Source organism: Taeniopygia guttata, chromosome 5 (genome assembly GCF_048771995.1).
Source record: "Taeniopygia guttata chromosome 5, bTaeGut7.mat, whole genome shotgun sequence".
Lineage (NCBI taxonomy): Eukaryota > Metazoa > Chordata > Aves > Passeriformes > Estrildidae > Taeniopygia > Taeniopygia guttata.
Genome location: NC_133030.1, coordinates 37,624,850 through 37,643,402, shown reverse-complemented (window position 1 = coordinate 37,643,402; position 18,553 = coordinate 37,624,850). Strand labels below are relative to the sequence as shown.

Here is an 18,553-nt window from a genome sequence, read left to right as displayed (position 1 = left end):
TCCACCCAGCCACCCTTGGAAAGGCATTTTTTCCCCTTAGAAATGCTTCTAGCATCTTCATCCTGTCCCTTCCACTGACAGGCAGCATAGAGCCAGGCTAGTGCACAGTCTCTGAACATATGACTTGTATTAATGAAATGATAGGGCTTAATATCTATAGGCTGGATAGCAGGGAAAATATAATTGTGTCACAGAAAGAGAAATAATTTGGCTGTATCCCTTTTTCACTTACCAGACTGTAGATTCAACTGTCACAAACGCTGTGCTCCTAAAGTGCCAAATAACTGCCTGGGGGAAGTTGCCATTAATGGAGGTAAGTTGCATTAACAATTGTTACAATTGTTACTGTCATTGTTTAAACCATCAGTTAAATAAAAGAAATGTAAAACTGTGACGTGTACAAACACATTTTTCCAGTGCTTGGGAGTGGCCTTTCCTCTGCAATATTTCTGTTGTATGTTGAAGATGTAGTGTGAGAGGAATGCTGTGAGTAGCTCATACACCATCCCTTCGGAGTGTTTCTTCCAAGTAGGTAGCACTGGCAGACAGGCTAAGCTCTGCCACAGAGGTGATGTCAGCCCTGTGATAACGTCTGGTAAATGCAGAATGCCAGAGGAAACCCAAAGCCACACGTGAGAAGTTGGCATTCACCTGTCAGCTAGAAGCACAAAAACTTTCTTTTAATGTGAGGGGAGAAAATGTGGTTATGGATGATCTTCCCGAGAAGGAAAAACATACCTAGAAGAATTAGGAATGCCCTTCAGAAAAAAATTCCACCATTTAGTGATGGCATAAAACTAATCATACCCGTTGTCACAGATCAAGCCTTGAATATCTGTTGATTTTCCCATGCACGTGCTGCTCGTTTTGAGTTAAGTATAAGGGTGTATGGGTAGGCTTGACAGATGGTACTGGAGGAAGAAAGGAGTGGCTGTAGATGAATTGCTGATTGCCTTGAAGATGTCACTTTCCTTTGTGATAAGGGAATGAGAAGTGTGGTGAAGTGCTCAGTTTCTAATGTATACTGTGTGGTCAGTCTAAACTGCTTCTGAGGTTAATTATTACCTTGTGATGCCTTCTTTTTACTTTAAATCAGTGGTCTACTTTATTGAAGACATATCAAGAAATTCCAAAATTAGGAATATTAACTAATACTTTTCACGGGATTTCTCATAGTAGTGTTACTGCATCACTATGAAATTTTTATGTTTAATAGGAAAATTCCTACAAGTACTAAGTATTCCACTTCAAATGTGACAAAGTGCATGATTTTCTGGAAAGTAGAGGATGTCTTCTTATTGGATGTCCTTTCTGATGCACCTCTCACTGGACTCTTGGAGTCACTGTTACTTTTTTCTCTTTTCTTAATCTTGTGCCATTTATGCCTCATTTAACCATTAACCAACCCACAACACAACTCTTTCTTCAGGAGTGCAAGTAATGTTGCTAATGGAAATTCGCGGTTTGGTTTTCAAAACCTAAAATATACACTATGAAATGTTAATTCTATTGATAGGAGTATAAAGTTTTCCCTGAGATTTGTAGTCTAAGAAAGTACCTAAATCTGCTTATAAATGATTAACTTTTTCTTGTGTAGATGCAGTTCTAGAGAGGAGTGATCTAAAGTGCTGTGAAAAGACAGGAAACAACATAAATTTGTTTCTGCACAACTGAACTAAATGAACAAAATTTACTTTTGTTTCTGAATTGCTCCTCCAAATTCCCTCTTCCCATCTGAGACAGGTGTATTTTATCCCTACAACACACCCCCTCTGCCTTCTCCCCACCTTTGCTTCGCAAGCAACATGCTGCTTTTGTTTGGACTTTCCTCCTGGCACGTGAATCTGACGCTGAGCTGATGGGAAGCAATAGTTTGTCTCAGGAAAGCTTGTGCAGAGTCACTTGGGGTGCGAGCACATATTCTGGGTTTACTCCAGTTATAGTCCTTTAAGATTGCATTCTTAAAATTTATAGAACTTGGCTTTTATACACCAAATAATACTCTTAGTATGATATACGTAGAATCCTCATAGAACTCTGAATTGTGTGTCCTGAATGATTGATAAGAGGGTCCCTGGGATTAGCAAAGGCAATTTTATCTTGTATATCATTTGTATTTTCACAGTACTTTGGTTCACATTATTTTCAAACTTAATAAACAAAATACAGTATCTGTCATTTTGTCCATCTGTTGTGTGATGCATCTTCCCTAAAATAGTATGTGAAAAATAGTTGAGTAATGAAATTCCAAGAGTCATTAGTAAATGCATTATATACAAAGTGTAAGGAGTTGTTTTTAACTGATTGTAGGTTTATTAAAAATAGATATTTTTTAAGTATTGTAGGAATAGCAGAGAGAGCTTTGCACTGTGAAGTATCATTCATGATTGAATGACTGGTTCTGCTAGAGATGAAGTATGTGTCTCTTAATCACACATCAGTCATTTATATCCAAATATCTTAAGACTATTGTACATGAAAACAAAATTTGCAGATGTGCACATCTAATTTCAGTGAAATGCCATCAATTCCAAACATTTTGCTGTCAGACAATTCAATGGGCTACTTCTTGTGTTACGTTGCCTACACTGGCTGTTAAGAGTCTTCCTCCACACAATTAGGCAGAAGTTGCTAGGAGAAACTATTTGATGTGTACCATGTGATTTTAACCTTACTTCAAATTTCTGAAACAGTGCAACATGCCAGAAAAAACTAGTGCTGTCTTTACCCTCTGACTGGACTAATGATTTTATATTCCAAATAAATCCATTCACAAGCAACAATGCAACAAAAAGTTGTTTCTTACTCTGATCTCTTGCTTAGGTGTATTTAATTTGGAAATTAGAAAGTTTAATATAATTTAAATATAAGGTAGATTATGCTATTAATGCTATGCCATAGTCAAATCAGTTAAACCCTAAGTCTTTGGTTTTTGTGCTTGTTTAGTATTTATTTTCTAATGGCAGGAAGCATTGTTTTGGTGGTATTGATTATTGTACTGCTTTGTGCAGGCTTCACGGAAAACACTGTTCCTGTGCAAAGGAATATACAGTTCACATTATAAGTAATTGTCTACTTATATTGTCTAGATGCAGGCAATAGACTTCCAAAGAGAACTTGTGTTTTTTTGGAAGCTTAAAATGTGCCAAGAAGTTGTAGTTGGTATTGTTGCACATGTTTTTAGGTAATAACCTGCACAATTGTATTCCAGACCTTCTTAGTCCTGGGGCTGAGTCTGATGTGGTCATGGAAGAAGGGAGTGATGACAATGACAGTGAAAGAAACAGTGGCTTTATAGATGACATGGAAGAATCTATGGCTCATGATTCAGAGATGTCAATGACAGGATGCCATAGTGACAATGGAGAAATGCAGGATGCTGATCTGGATCACGATGAATCTAACAGGATGATCAGGTGAGCTGGGGCCTGAGTGTACCTTCCATCTTCCTTTATATTTATTTGTACAAATCATGTCTAGGGCTCAAGGGGGAATGTACATTGTCACTATTCTCAGTCATTTAGAATGGGGAATGCTGATGAAACATTGTGTGTTTGAAAGTGCAGTGAGAAAGCTTCACTGATTATATGCATTAGTAATTTAAAGGAAGCTTTATTGTCAAGTTGAAGTAGCATTTGAGAACTTATGCAAAAGTAGTTCTTACAGATCTGTTTTCATATGAAAATGATGTGAAACTATTTGCATAACTACTAGTAAAATATTTATTTATTATTTACTTATTTTCCAAGGCATTCTTTCCCTGGTTTAACAGTGCAATGCCTGGACATTTAGATAAATAAAATGTATAAGTGGCTGTGGTATAATTGAATCTAGATTGTTTTTATTTTTAGATGCCTTTATTTAAAAGGAAAGCTTGCAAACTTAAAGTAATAATTTGCGGCAAGTTACAATATAGATTGGTGCTTTGAAATGACTGTTCAGGAAGGAAAACAGGAACTGAGTTGTGCAATGTACCGCAGAAGTGAATTAAAAGAAACATTCACTTATTGGAACTGTCCAAATACTGTGGAAAAAAATTTTAATTGTTAGGGAGCCTAAAATGTATTAAGGCAATTTCAACTGTAGTTTCCCTTGATGCAAAGGATCTATACCTCATAAAACATTTTTCTTTCACAGGACTGTTTGACTGCAATTTCCTCTTTGATTTTGCTTGTTAGGAGTCTCAGCAGTATGTTCCCCTTGTTTTATTGTTACTGTCCCATACCTGTTGCACTAGTAGGAAGCAATCCATTTCAACAATATGCAGTTTTATTTTATGCAGTGGTAAACTACTGTTATATTTATCTGCATAGGTACAATGTGTATGATGTATAGACACCTTGTATGATTGGAATATGAGCCTGTGCTTAGATCCTGAAATCATTGTCACAGGACATTTTAGATTTCCAAGTTCTATGAAGCAGACAGCATTGCAAGCTTTCAAAATAAAAATACCCAATTGTGCTAGGAAAATGTCTATAACTAAGGTACATGTTTTACTTATGTAAGGGACATTCTTCCAGTAATACATAATGCAGTTATTTCTAAGAATAGTTTCCATATCCATGGATATTTTTTAAGTGATTATAAAAGACAAATAAAAAGTAAACCTTTTGTCCTGCAGACAAGAATAGCTAAATAGAAACTACAGACGATTAAATCATTTTTAGGCAGAAAAGAGATGTTAACTATATGTTACCTACTTAATTAGGCTTTCAGACAGCACTTTCTGCATTTTGATGGGAAACTACCAATTCATAAAACTTATTTCTGGGATGCATTACATTGAAGCAGGGCCATCTGCAGACATCTACAGTCACAACAACTTTGGGAACTTAACATATTATTCTTTTCCTAAACACTATCAGCCCTGTTTTGTTGGAGATGTTGCACCAATAGCTTTGCTATACAAGAGCAGCATTGTGCTCTGTTTTCACATAAATGCAGCATCACTGTTTAAATTTCTGCCAGGAATAACTGAGTATTCATGATTAGGACTGAACAGATTGAATCCATATTCCATTACACAGAATCTGCTTTAGGAGTTGTCAACTCGTAAGAGCAAGGATGATGGGCTAGGTTGTTTCTGGTTACTACCAGATTATATCTGAAGGGGCTATCAGGCATGCTGTCACATTCCCATGGCTTCCCAGCTTACTGTGTGTTGGCTGAATGGTAGAAAGTTGCAGTGTGCAGGCAAAGGGTTTCACCTTAAGTCTTTGAGTGTAGAGTGGCTTAAATCTCTTTCTCTGAGAGGTTCCAGCAGATTCTCTGCTGTGCCTGGCCAGAGTGTGTGCAGCTGGGCAGCTGACACGTTTTCTGCTGTGTAAACTGGCACATCAAACACTGGTGTGTTTGAGCCCAAGCAAGATCACAGGACAGTAATCTGATGTACAGTATCTGTGTAGGTTATGAGAGATTCAAGATTAAGTACTGCTCTGAATCATACATAGCACAAGCTTGAGCAATGGCTCCCACAACCTTGCTAAGACCCTAGTCATTTGCCCCTTTTCTTAGCTCATCTTTAGAAATATTTTTGGAATATAAGCCTTCAGAAGGTCTCTGACATTCCCTTGGTGTAACCTTTTTTCTTTGTGATCTCAAGATACTTGGAATGACAAAACAAAATAATGTACAAACCAAGTCTGTTAACAATGATAAAAAGAAATGTGGATATTTTCTCTCTGTGTGTGTACATATATTCTAATTTTAAAGATTTTTTTTTCTTTTTGTCCAAAGTTATCTTCTTTTTAAAAGCCTTTAATGATTTATTCTTAAGCCCTTCAACCAGCAACAATATTCCATTAATGAGAGTGGTACAGTCTGTGAAGCACACAAAAAGGAGAAGTAGCACAGTAATGAAGGAGGGTTGGATGGTTCACTATACAAGCAAGGACACACTGGTAAGAATTGTTACAGAGAACCTGTCTTCCAGTAAATGTTATGTTATAGTATAGAAACAAATTGTAACAATACTCTGATAATTTACAGTCACTCATGTAAGGCTTTTTCTGCAATTTTTATGATTTCTAAAGTCACAATTCTTATAAATAGGACTGGCACTTCTTGTAAGAACAGGAGACAGTTAAAACATGCAAAAACCATCTGAATGTATCTGTTACATTATCATAGGCAGCCAAATGTAAAATCATTCTTAAGGAAGTGAAACATAATGTTAAAGGGCTCTGTAAAGTAGCTTTACTTTCCAGCTGCACTTTCCCTGATACGTTACTGCCAGTTGAATTGAGACTTCTGTAAAGCAGATTTATTCTGGAAAAAGGCTATTTTTGTTTCGGCCTGCTAAAACATGAATAAAGCCATCAGTATGTGACCTTCAAAAGTGAACTGGCATGTTACAATGGATAGAAAAAGAAATTTAAATTGTTTTATGATCATATATATTAGCAAATTTTGCTGAATGCAATGCAGACATCAGAATGGCATTTTAAATTTTTAAACCTTGTGCAGTTTTAACAGAGCTATTCTGAAATAGCAGAGCATTAATAAGATGTCTATACATTCTAAATTCAGTTAGAAAGTCTTCATTATAATCTTGTAATAGTAATTGGGTCTTTATTGTTCACAGTACATACCTTCAAACTAAGGAAGCATTTTGGCAGTGGTGCTTTTGCAAAATGAGCATTTCATTAATTTACTTGTTTTTCATTGCAGAGAAAGCGACACTACTGGAGGCTGGACAGCAAATGCATTACACTTTTTCAAAATGATACCGGAAGCAAATATTACAAAGTAAGGAATATTTTTCAACCTCTTTTCATACCAGCAGAATATAAGGACTAAATTGCTAAATTGATGCTTACTAAAAGTACAATAATAGTATAATTTCTATCTAGGTTTGGGGTGTTTTTTAATTTTTGCATTATTTAAACTGCATCTGTGTGTTCTGCTTTTCAAAAACAAGTCTCTGATCAGAAAGGTGTCAGCTAATGAGGACACGAGCTAATAAGATGTGTGTTGTGGAAATGAAAAGTTTTTATATGAGAATTCAACAAGGTTTTATTTTCTAATGGAGTTCTCTTGACATATGGATGGCCCTGCTTTTTCTCTGAAGGTACCTCACTACTCTCTTTGATAAGTTCATTTAAATAGTTAAAGCTCTATTTAGTCTTGGAGAGAAACATTTAGTATTTTACCATCAACAGTCGTCTGTGTCACAGAGTTTCAGGTTACAAGAGCCTTTTTGTTTGTACAAGAAGCATGTGGTAAAAAGCAACAACTGATATCATAAACTACTCAAATAAAGCTCATTCTGAAGTTTTTTATGTTGATAATCTTTACACAGAAAGTAAAATATTTTTTTCATTTTAGGAAATCCCATTGTCTGAAATTTTGTCTCTGGAACCTGCAAAAACTTTCACTTTGCTGCCTCAAGGAGCCAATCCTCACTGTTTTGAAATAAGCACAGCAAATATAGTCTATTATGTTGGAGAAAACATAGACAACCTCTCAAGCGTTCCACTGAATAACAGCGTTATCAGCAGCGGTGTTGGCATTGATGTGGCACGAATGTGGGAGATGGCAATACAGCATGCCCTGATGCCTGTCATCCCTAAAGGGGCATCAACTGGGTCAGGACCCAGCCTGCACAGTAAGTCTGTTCATTTCCTCCATTTCTGATATTGAGAATCACCTCTCAAATGACATTGCTCAGCCTTCTGCACACATTGAAAGGATGTACTGCACAGCTGGTAAAGGCTATTCTGTCATGGCTTGTCACTTGTCTTCCATATTATTTTAAACACCACAGTTTCTTATCCGTGTGTTTTCAGTTTACAGTTGGACATCTGTATTGATATACAAGATGCAGATATTTTAGTAAGCAAGTGGTTATGAAATCGGTAAGGCTTCTAATTCAAATTTGCATTGTTTGTGAGAAATAGCCTCCTTGTGCACAGAGTTGAAATTTTCTGAGCTCTACTTTGGAACTGATAGATTTTTTCCCATCCTGACTGTAATTTATGTTTCTAGCTGTCTGCAGAAGCAGCTCTTCACTCTTTGGGTCACTGCAGCACAGCTGATATGCTCCCTTTCATCATATTTAGCTGTACAGTTGCTTCAAACATTGTCCCATGCTGAGATGAAAAGAGCTCAAGTGTGAAGAACAGCTATTCTAGGCACAACAAGGCATGTGTGTTATCCAGGACCAAAAGGACTGAATATATTTTAGCTTCCAATTTACATACCTTTGTGTAATTCTCTAGCAAAGGTGACAATAAATGTAAATGAAATATGAGACCTGTTTAAATCTGTCCTGGGTACTGATAATGAAGTAGCACACAGCAAACAGTTCCCTACTACTAGCCATGTGCTGCTGTGGTTGCTCTGTACTTCTGTTCCGCCTAGAGAGTGTAAAGAGAATTTGGATATGTCTACATAATTTGGATCAGACCTTTTGTTGCAATATACAGACACTTTAGCACTTGACATCTGGATGCTATTAATGCAGCACAAAATGCTAATGAGACCACAAGCCCTTCAGAAATCTAGGAATACAACAGGCTGTGGCATTGCATCTCCAGGCACAAAAGCTCACAAATCGGATTAGATCAGCAATGTCCTTTGCTTTCTCTAATGGGATCTTGTATAAAATAGTGTCAAATTCTGCATGTCGTTTCCATCAGACTAGTTACCTAGTTTGAGTCCAGTGTAGCTAAACAAATCACCTGAAATACTGGACTGGGCATGACAGCTGTCTTATCTCCCTCTTGGGAAGTTTGAAAAATTTCTTTACAAGTTAGTAGCTATCTTTGGGTTATATGTGCAAAAATTAAGTTAGTTCTGAGACCTTTAGAGCAATTTCTTGTGGACAATGAGAATGATAGCAACCTTCTTTCTTTTGCTCAGAGTCTAAGTTTTGTCTTTGTCCATGCTTTTTTTCCCTGTAAACACAGCAGTATATCTGTTTGAAAACAAACTGGCAATGATTAAAAACCTCTCCGTAACTGAAACATTCTATGCCAAAAGCAGTCATCCTAAGGAAAGGAAATAAGTCATGTTACTTAACTGCAGCTAGGATTAGTGCTGATGGGTAGTAGCAAGTGTCTTCAGTGTGTAATATAGGCCTTATAATAGGGGACACTGGTTTTGAAATTCTTACTTAAAACAAATGGAAAGCCAGCATGAATGGGATTTTGCACAGAAGTAGGAGACAGAAGTGACTGTGCTCCCAAGAAGCATGCTTTCCTTCCTAAAGTATTGTCTTTGTGTAATGCAGTTAGCAGTAGGCATAGTCTGAATTTTGCCTCAGTAAGTTTTTTAGTTCAAATGCTTGTGACGTGCTTATAAACATCCTAAGCTCCACATTGATAGAAGTTGACACGCGTATTAAAATGCAGGTGCAAGGTTTTGTTCCTACTATGTCTGTTTTAATTTTTATGTTTTAATAATGTCTGTTAAGCCAGTTGAAATGTGTATTACTTGTAACAGTATGCAGTCTAATTTGAATGTGTATTTACCTTCATCTGAATAGCATCAAATATGTTGTAGGTTTATATATAATAACCAGTTTAGTTGCAGTTGTTACTTGGGAGAGATACAAAGCCTCAAAATAGAATGGGAAAAAGCAATAAGAAGCTTATTAAGAGATTTCACTATTAAAAATTTATTAATGAATTTTATAATTCTGTTTTATCCCTTGCTGCAAAGCTGCTTTTAAGTTCATGTGTTAGTGGGCTGTTACAATTTTATATTAGCTGGTAGACAAACGAGCTGACCTAATTGGTCCAATTTCTAGAACTGTCAGTAGATACTGATGTAATATGAATGTCATTTCCTATTACCACATGTTTGAACTAAAAGCACAGCAATCTAAAGTATATTTTGCTTTCTTCCCCAGGGGATATATCCATCAGTATTTCTGTGTCAAACTGCCAAGTCCAAGAAAACGTGGTGAGTGTTCTCTGTATGCTAGTGCTAGACATGCTATGATTAAGCTGGCAGAGTCATTGATCTGCTTTTCAAAAGGAGTGTTAGGGGAATTCCTATCAGCCATTCCTCACTTACTTTGAAGAAATTAACAAACAATTATCTTTTTAAACTTTAGACGAAAACCATCTTCCTGGCACCTTTTCTCGAGATGCAAGGATTAAGTATGGGTAATTTCACAGGATTTTACTGTGGGTCTGTGTAGGATGTTTCCAAATGGAAAAGTGAGGTGTAGAAATTACTAGTTCATGGAATTTGTCAACTGAACTTTGTAAAACTGACCACAAACCTTGATAAATATACCATTTCTTGTCACAACTGAGAGATCAGCTATTCTTTGTTGTACAAAGATGAAACTCTAGCCAAAGGAAGAGTTGCATATATCAAAACACATATATAGAGAATTCTGGGTTTCTTTTACTCTAGGACAGTTAGACATAGTTCATGTGGACAAGTTAAGCAGTCACACTGCTTGCTTTCTATCTCATGGCAGATGGAAAAAATAGATACTCCCCGCAGCCAGCTAAATTCTGGAACAGCTCTGGTAGTTGTCAGAAAAAGATTGCAAAAAGGTTGCCTGCTAGGGATGTGTCCATTTGTTTCCTAACAAAAAGTAAGACAGCTTTTATTATGAATTAGACATTCTTTTACTCCGTTATATACGCTGCTGGTTAAATATCAGGAAAATAAAGCTGAGCTGCAAGGTTTGATGCTTGTTTGAATCTCCCAAATGAATCTGCTAACAGCTTGTGCTTTAGCCTGTGTTACAGCAACGTGAAATAGTGAGACATGAGACTGCCTCTCTGGCACAAATGGAATATTTTGCCCCTCTCGGTGAAACTGAGTTACTGAGTTACTATGGCTTGTAAGAAAACACACCTGAACTTTTTGGCAGATAATATATTTCAAAATGCACTATACTAAAAGAATGCAACTTCCCACTAGAAAAAGCAAATGAAATACAAATTATCTTTTCATATTCTTAGGGCTTAATATCTATTGTTTGTATAAACAGGATATTAGCACTGTATACCAGATCTTCCCAGATGAAGTATTGGGATCAGGACAGTTTGGAATTGTTTATGGAGGTAAGGCTTTGGTGTGTTGTACAATTGTGCTTAAGATAAAAATTTTCTTGAATGGGGAAAATATCTGGACTCTGAAATCTTTTGTTGCAGAAATTAGCATTTCATTTAAGATGTATACCGTCAACAAAATATACGTTTGTGCTTTATGTTGATGAATCATTTTGTAGACTGAAGTTTTTTGACCAGTCAATGTCTATCAATAGCTTCATATTCTCTGTAAGTTGTAGTAACACTGTTCTTTTTGAGAGCTGTAATACATGAAAAAAATATTATTCTGCCTCTGTATTTTGTTACATATTCCAATGAGGGATTTAGGGATTTTTTTATTGTTTCTTCAGTAGCTTCATAGAATTGTTTCTCTTTTTATTTTCTTACTAATTTTTCCTCTCTCTTTTCTCCTTTTTTCAGCAGTTTTTGGGGGTGTATTTAGGTACAGCTGTTGTTTGAGGTAGTGTGAAGTGAGAACTAACAACAAATGTCTCACTGAGGTATCTCTGACTCTCTGATCAACCTGGGACATGCACTAACATGCCTAAAGGCTGTCACATATTTCATTATTTGGTAGTGTGGAGCTACCAGTGAAGGACTAAGCCTACAACCAGGCAGTTGCACAGAATGCAGTTGCAGCTTACACATATATGAGAAAATTAACTTTGCATCTATACTGTTGAAATGTAGAGCTAACTTTCTCATATTTTTTTTTCTTACATGTTTAAATGGCTTTGTCAGGTGATAGTAAGTTCTGTTGTCAAAGGGTAGAAAGCAGAGAAATGACAGAAAACTTTTAATGTCTTATCTGCAAACCAACTCTAAGGATTATTTGGTTACAGCCATTTGTACAACCCATGAAAAGGGAACATTTTTCATAATGAATCATGTTAATTGATGGAGAGCTTTTGTTTTATTTGCAGGAAAGCATCGCAAAACTGGAAGAGATGTTGCCATTAAAATAATTGATAAATTAAGATTTCCAACTAAACAAGAAAGTCAACTTCGTAATGAAGTTGCCATTTTACAGGTACTTTTCTGTTTTTTTTACTGTATTAGCTCCATTTTTTATTTCTGTAAATACCAGATAATAATATAATGATTTTAATTTATAATCACTGGGGCTTTTGCAAAAGTATTAGTATTTTTGCTGCATATTTTCCATAAAAAGCCAAAATCAAATGTATCTGCAATGTCACACTAGGAGTTACAATTTTTGCAGTTTTAAGCACCAGACACAATAAGGAAAATGAATGTTAAACTAATTTGAAATTCATATATTCTCCTGCACTTCCCCTAGAAATTTTGTCCCTGTTGCCTACAGGTTAGGCACACAGTTTAAATTATGGAATACTGAAACATTGTCTGATTTGGATGGGGGGGGGGGGGGGGGGATGTGAAGTCTGAATGTGTAATGATAAAAGCTACTGATCATATTGAGAAATCTAGTGCTGTATTTATCTTTAATAGAATCTTCATCATCCGGGGGTTGTAAATCTGGAGTGTATGTTTGAGACACCAGAGAGAGTCTTTGTTGTTATGGAAAAACTCCATGGAGACATGCTGGAGATGATCTTGTCAAGTGAAAAGGGCAGATTGCCAGAGAGAATAACTAAGTTTTTAATTACTCAGGTAAGAAATTAATTATAGACCTAGAAAGAGATTTGAGGTCAATTACTATCACTGTTTCTTTTGTTTTCCTTTTGACATAATTTACCTGACTGGATTATGAAAATCTGAGTAAAACGCGTGGTGAAACAGTGTTCTTTACATTACTGTACATTACTATCTATATTATAGATAGTAAACCATTAAGAGGACTTAAAACTGGACACATGTAGAGTTGTTGGCTGCTAGATGGAGGGGACATCAACCTACAGTTGGAAGATGGAAGAATTAAGCACAAGCAAGGAAAGTACTAAAAGCAAACCATTGATGAACTACAGAAAGAAATTTGAGCTTCTTGAACTGCCTGATATCAAACCACTGCAGTTCATACTATGCACTATTTTCTGGACTGAGATTTGATCTCAGTGCTACCTGTGTCTGAGTCTGGATTCTGTTATTACTTCTATTAACAATTTGGTATTGGATTTATTTGAGTTTCCTGTTGTTAGATTCCTGTAATATTATCACACTGCTTCTTTGGCTGCCCAAAATACTGGTTTAAATTTAGATATACACATTGGTAGTGAGCCACCTCACAGTCAGAGAAGCCCATATTTCAGCAGTCAGGAAAAAGGAAAGTAGCAGGAGCAGCAGTATTATGGTGTTTATTATTATCAATTCCTTATTTGATGTAGCACTTAACAGGTTTCCTAGTTTCCAGGCTTTAATGGGCAAAACTGCCACCAGTTTTAGAATTTTATTTCTTCTGTTCACAGGTTCATTCAGCCTCCTCACTGCTCACTGTTCTAATGCAGTGGCAAATTCTGTCAGCCCCTGACCAAACACAAGGAGTTGAGTTAAAGCCACACAAAAAGGATGGATAGCTGTCACACTGTCGCTATATTTATGTGTATGTAACAGAAAAGAAATACATACAACAGTCTCCATTCTTTCTATTGTCAAGAAAACACTTCAATTGGATCACATAATATTTCTGTGAAATGTTTTTAGTTGAATCTAGATATGAAAGGCCATTCTGCAAATGTTACTACATTCAAAGATTTCATGCACAAAAAAGTAAACAAATACTTAGGAGCCAGTTTTAAAAGATGTTTATAGTGTAAACTCTTGGAGAGGGAAAAATATTTGATGCAGTGAAATATCAAGAAAACTTGAGGCACAGCATTTTGGTTTTTGTTGGGTTTTTTTTTTTTTTTTCATTGTTGACATTCTTGTAAAAGGTACATTCTTGTTGGATGGTTTTTCTTCACACCAGTCCTTGCTTTTCTGGTTACTGAAACTGTTCAAACAATATAAAACAAACAACCATAATTTGATTTGTTTATTCACAGATCCTTGTTGCTTTAAGGCATCTTCATTTCAAAAATATTGTTCATTGTGACCTCAAACCAGAAAATGTGTTATTGGCATCAGCTGATCCTTTCCCACAGGCGAGTAGAAAATGCCCTTTCTTAAGGCAATTTGTTGTAATTAATAAGTGTTTCTGTAACCTGTCTGCACAGAATTTTTAGGTAAGAAGTTCATCACTTATTCAAACTTCATAAAGAAGTTATGTCTGAAAATTCTTGACGCTTGTCATTTGTTGAACTAGATATAATTAAAATATTGAATTAAATTTTCAAGTGTGACATAGACTTGTGTGATCATTTCTGATTTGCTCACTATTAAGCACAAATTACTTGGCTGGTTGATTTTCTCCAGAAAGAAAATTATTTTTCTGAAAGTTTGGGTTGGGCTCATATGGAATGAAAGCTGCTTCTCTAATTCTATAAATTTAATTGCCATGTAGATCACAGGATATACACATTCTGACTGGTTATATTTCTCATTAAAAGGTATTTTTATCAGCTTCTGTTGCCTTCAATCTACAGTGCTCATCTATAATTTCCCTCAATCTCCCATATTCAAAATGAGTACTATTGATAATTTTAAAATAATATCAGTATCAATAATTGGAAGGGAAGGATCTATACTGAGCTGTTTGAAGTGAGAATTTTCAAGCTGTTTAATCTGTTACTTTGTAGAACTCAGACAAGGAAGTTTGCAGAGAGGCAGAGTATAACTAGATCCACAATAAAATAAAAATGGAAATTGAAGAACTAAATTTTGTCAAGTTACTTATTTTAGGAAAAAGCCATAGGTAAAACATTTTTTCTGTTTGTGGTGTTCTTGTGCTATGAATGAAAAGTATTACTGTTTATTACTGCTTTCATCATGAACCTGAGCTGTTGAGCCTATCTGCAACTGTGTTTTATTCATGGAATGAAGGAACAGAAGAGATATTATGGGCTGGTATTCCAGTCTACTGTTTCAGTGGAATAAGAATATTCCTCTCAATGAGGATTTTAAAAATAAAGACACTTGAAGGAACAGTAGACATACATCTTGCAACTAATTGAGGATAAAAGTTCCCCAACTGTGTATTGGATAATAAAAATAATATATGTTTTACTATTGCATTTTTCTTTAAACAGGTAAAACTTTGTGATTTTGGCTTTGCCCGAATCATTGGAGAGAAATCATTTAGGCGCTCAGTTGTAGGAACACCAGCCTACCTTGCTCCAGAGGTTCTGAGAAACAAAGGCTATAACAGATCTCTGGATATGTGGTCAGTGGGTGTCATCATTTATGTAAGCCTCAGTGGTACCTTCCCATTCAATGAAGATGAAGACATACATGACCAAATCCAGAATGCTGCTTTCATGTATCCACCTAATCCATGGAAGGAAATTTCTCTTGAAGGTAATACCTGTTTGTAGCTGTTCTTATTTAAGTGCTGAAAAGAGTAGATGTATTTTGCTTTTATATTTTTTCCTGTACATAACAGAATTAAAAAAAAAAAAAATCAGTAATGTAATCTGTCTGGTTTGTGTTATCAGCTACTTTAGACATTTCCTGCAGAGCATGTATAGACTGCATATGGCATAATCTCCTAGCATGGGATCACTCCAGGAGGTGTTGAAGGAGGCACATAACCACCTACAGATGAGATTGCTATAGAATCTGTGGGGAGCTTAATTGTTCTTGTGTATGTTTATTTATGTACCTCATCATTCAGCTCTATTGCATCTGTAGTCTGTTTCTTGTTCTGCTTGTTCCGATGATTGAGTTTGGTTACAAAAGGGTACTGTACTCTGATACCTTTGTGTGGAGAAGATAAAAGTGAACAATTCCATAGATGAGATTTCAGGATCAGTGTGAGAAAATGTCATACAAGAGACTTTATGCAGTTTTGGAGATAACTGTAAGACCTTTGAAACTCGAGTTCTGGTCAATGGCATTAAAGACTTTTGATAAAAATCAAAGGAACAATGTGACTAGTTCACTAGGAACATCTTTAAAGAAGGTTAATTAGTTCTATTAAAAATGTGTCTAAACACAACTAAGTAGGGCATTAAAAAAAATAGGTGCTTCTAGTTTCACTAACATTTTCATGTACATAACATTTACAGGCAATTTGATTTTCTTTGAGTTTTTTTTTTTTTTTTTTAAAGTCCAGAATTCTGCAGGATTATAAGTCTTAAAGCAAAGAAACATTATAAGTATCAGACTCTTATACCCTTTTCTGAATTGTAATATGTGCCAAACTGAATTGCAATATTAGCATTTATAACTCCTGTTATTTATAGTACTGTTTTTCTGGTTTTCAGGTGATACGTTTAACATACCCATTAAGCATAGTTGCAGTGTACCTAATGCTTACTATAATATATATTACAGCCATTTGACATTCTCTTCTGAAAATGCTCTGAGAGCATTCTTTGTTATTTTATCTCAGTGGCAGATGAAGTTTGAAATCTGTTGGAGAAAAAAAAAGCTATAAATCTGCACAATTACACACTGAAGTTCTCCTGAACCTCCACACACTTTGATATGTAAGCTGACAGAATCTGTTGGCAGCAATGCTTTATCTGTCGCTAGAGATAAGCAAACAGCAATCAACACAGGGGAAGCTGCAAGAAATTGTCTCCCACAAGTTTCTACTGTGGTAGACAGAAGATCAATTTTTGCGCTCAGAGGTGAAGATTCAGTAGAGCACCTACAGAAAGCTCACCTACTTGGGTGTTATCTCTCCATTTGTAGAATCACAGCCTTCATTAAGAGTTGATGGATACCAGGCTGTAAGCATGCAGAAGGGAGGAAAACACACTTAACAAATTACTAAATTAAAATCTGCTTATACATTATGATTGTATTACATATTTTGGATTGCTAGGTCATGACCCACTCTATTGTGCTAAATTAAAACTTGGAAAATGTCTGAAGAGATTACATTACATCAGGGAGTTGAAGTCTGGATCTCTGTCCACGTATTACTTGATAAGTCTGATTTTTAGAGCTTAATTTTGAACTCAAATTCCATATTGCTTAGGGAAAATAAAGGAATGTTTTTCTCATGTCGTGCTCCACTTTCCTGCTCAGCTTGTGGGAGAGGAGCTTGTGAGGGGAGCTGCCCCTGTGGGCCTGCTGGCTACATCCAGTTTCTCTTACCTCTGACAGTGCAGCCTGGTTAAAATGCAAACCTGTCCTGGTGTCCTAATGCATCTAATCTGGATTACAGGTCTGAACAGTGCCATGTTCATTAATGCCACAAGTGATTGGATCATTTAGGGGAGAAACACAGATTATTTTAAAGGTTTTATGAGAGAACTTCGGCATGCCTATTGCAAAGATTGGTGCTAAGGAAAGGTGAACAGCAGTTAAACCTTTTGTGTCTTGTCCATGATTATTACTGTGACTCAGAGAGCCAAATGTCTAAAACTTCTTGCATCTGTAGCTATTCCAGTGCTCTCTTCAGACCACTGCTCATGTGAAAAGTTTAAGAATAGCTAAACTTAGTAATTGCCATCTTCTATTTTTATTGTAATCAGAGAGGGAAAATCATATATTTCTTTGAATTCAATTGATAGTGCAGCAATTAGAGTGAAATATGCTGTGTTTAGCACCACTTTGGTTTTAGTGCACACTACATGCTTTTCCTAATACTTGCTACATAACAGCATATTAATTTGTGAGCTAGAATGCAGAGGGTAGGAAAATTTAAAAAAAAAAAAAAGAGTCTGATTGTATTTAAGCAATGTGACTGGAAAAGTGGAAAAGTAACAACAATGGTAAAATAGCCTAAATATTCCAATATATGTTACTTAGTCAATTACTGGTCTTTTAAATAAAATTGGCTTTTCAAATTTTAAATTGCACTGATGAGGTGATAGATTAATAAAAAATACATGAGCCATAACAATTTAAACTGTGTGGTAATATTAATAATATACTTAAAGTCTGACAGATTCAGAGGAAAAGCACATGAAGATAAGTTGTATTTTGGAGGAAAAGTGTGTCATATTGTATAATATTCTGGTCTGTGTTAATTTTCTTGATAGTAACTTTCTCTGTAGCGTTTTATAGCAATTCTTAAAATCTGCAGTCACAAACCAAGACAAAAGACAGAACCTATTTGAGGATAATATTTAATGAGTGCTTAATGTTTTTAAGTCACCATCAACAGTTGTCTTCTTTGCCAGTCATTTATATAGTCTAGTCATTCACTAAATCCTCTCTTTCCATAATGTGTCTGTCTGATGTCATAACCCCTGGATTAATTTCATCAGCTCTTCCTGATGAGAAATTTAGCATTTTTGTGTAATGCTTTGTTCTTCCTTTTATCCATTAAAATGTAGCTTAAGAAAATGTAGACCTTTCAATTTTGTAGGTCTCAGATTTCTCCATATGGAGATTTTATTTTTACCTAAGTGGCTTCATTTTTTCATATTTTTCCAGTAACTTCACTCTTTCAAAAGAACACATCCCAAAACCTGGTTCTGGTTTTGGATGTCTAAATAGGATTGTAACACATTACTGGAGATAGGTGGTTTTTGTGGTAGATGTTTGGTATGTTTTAGAAA

General features: G+C 35.7%; 1 protein-coding gene across 3 annotated transcripts in view; it reads left to right on the top strand.

Moving 5' to 3' along the window:
- The window catches only part of PRKD1 (protein kinase D1), a 115,257-nt gene that overhangs the window by 88,428 nt on the left and 8,276 nt on the right, over positions 1-18,553 (top strand). For all 3 annotated transcript variants that reach the window (XM_072930181.1, XM_030274575.4, XM_012574024.5), the window contains 11 exons: positions 236-313; positions 3,212-3,416; positions 5,780-5,903; positions 6,673-6,750; positions 7,330-7,609; positions 9,857-9,909; positions 10,961-11,033; positions 11,945-12,051; positions 12,492-12,653; positions 13,982-14,080; positions 15,125-15,392. In XM_072930181.1, coding sequence (XP_072786282.1) covers positions 236-313; positions 3,212-3,416; positions 5,780-5,903; positions 6,673-6,750; positions 7,330-7,609; positions 9,857-9,909; positions 10,961-11,033; positions 11,945-12,051; positions 12,492-12,653; positions 13,982-14,080; positions 15,125-15,392 — 1,527 coding nt within the window. The remainder of the gene's footprint in view (positions 1-235; positions 314-3,211; positions 3,417-5,779; positions 5,904-6,672; positions 6,751-7,329; positions 7,610-9,856; positions 9,910-10,960; positions 11,034-11,944; positions 12,052-12,491; positions 12,654-13,981; positions 14,081-15,124; positions 15,393-18,553) is intronic.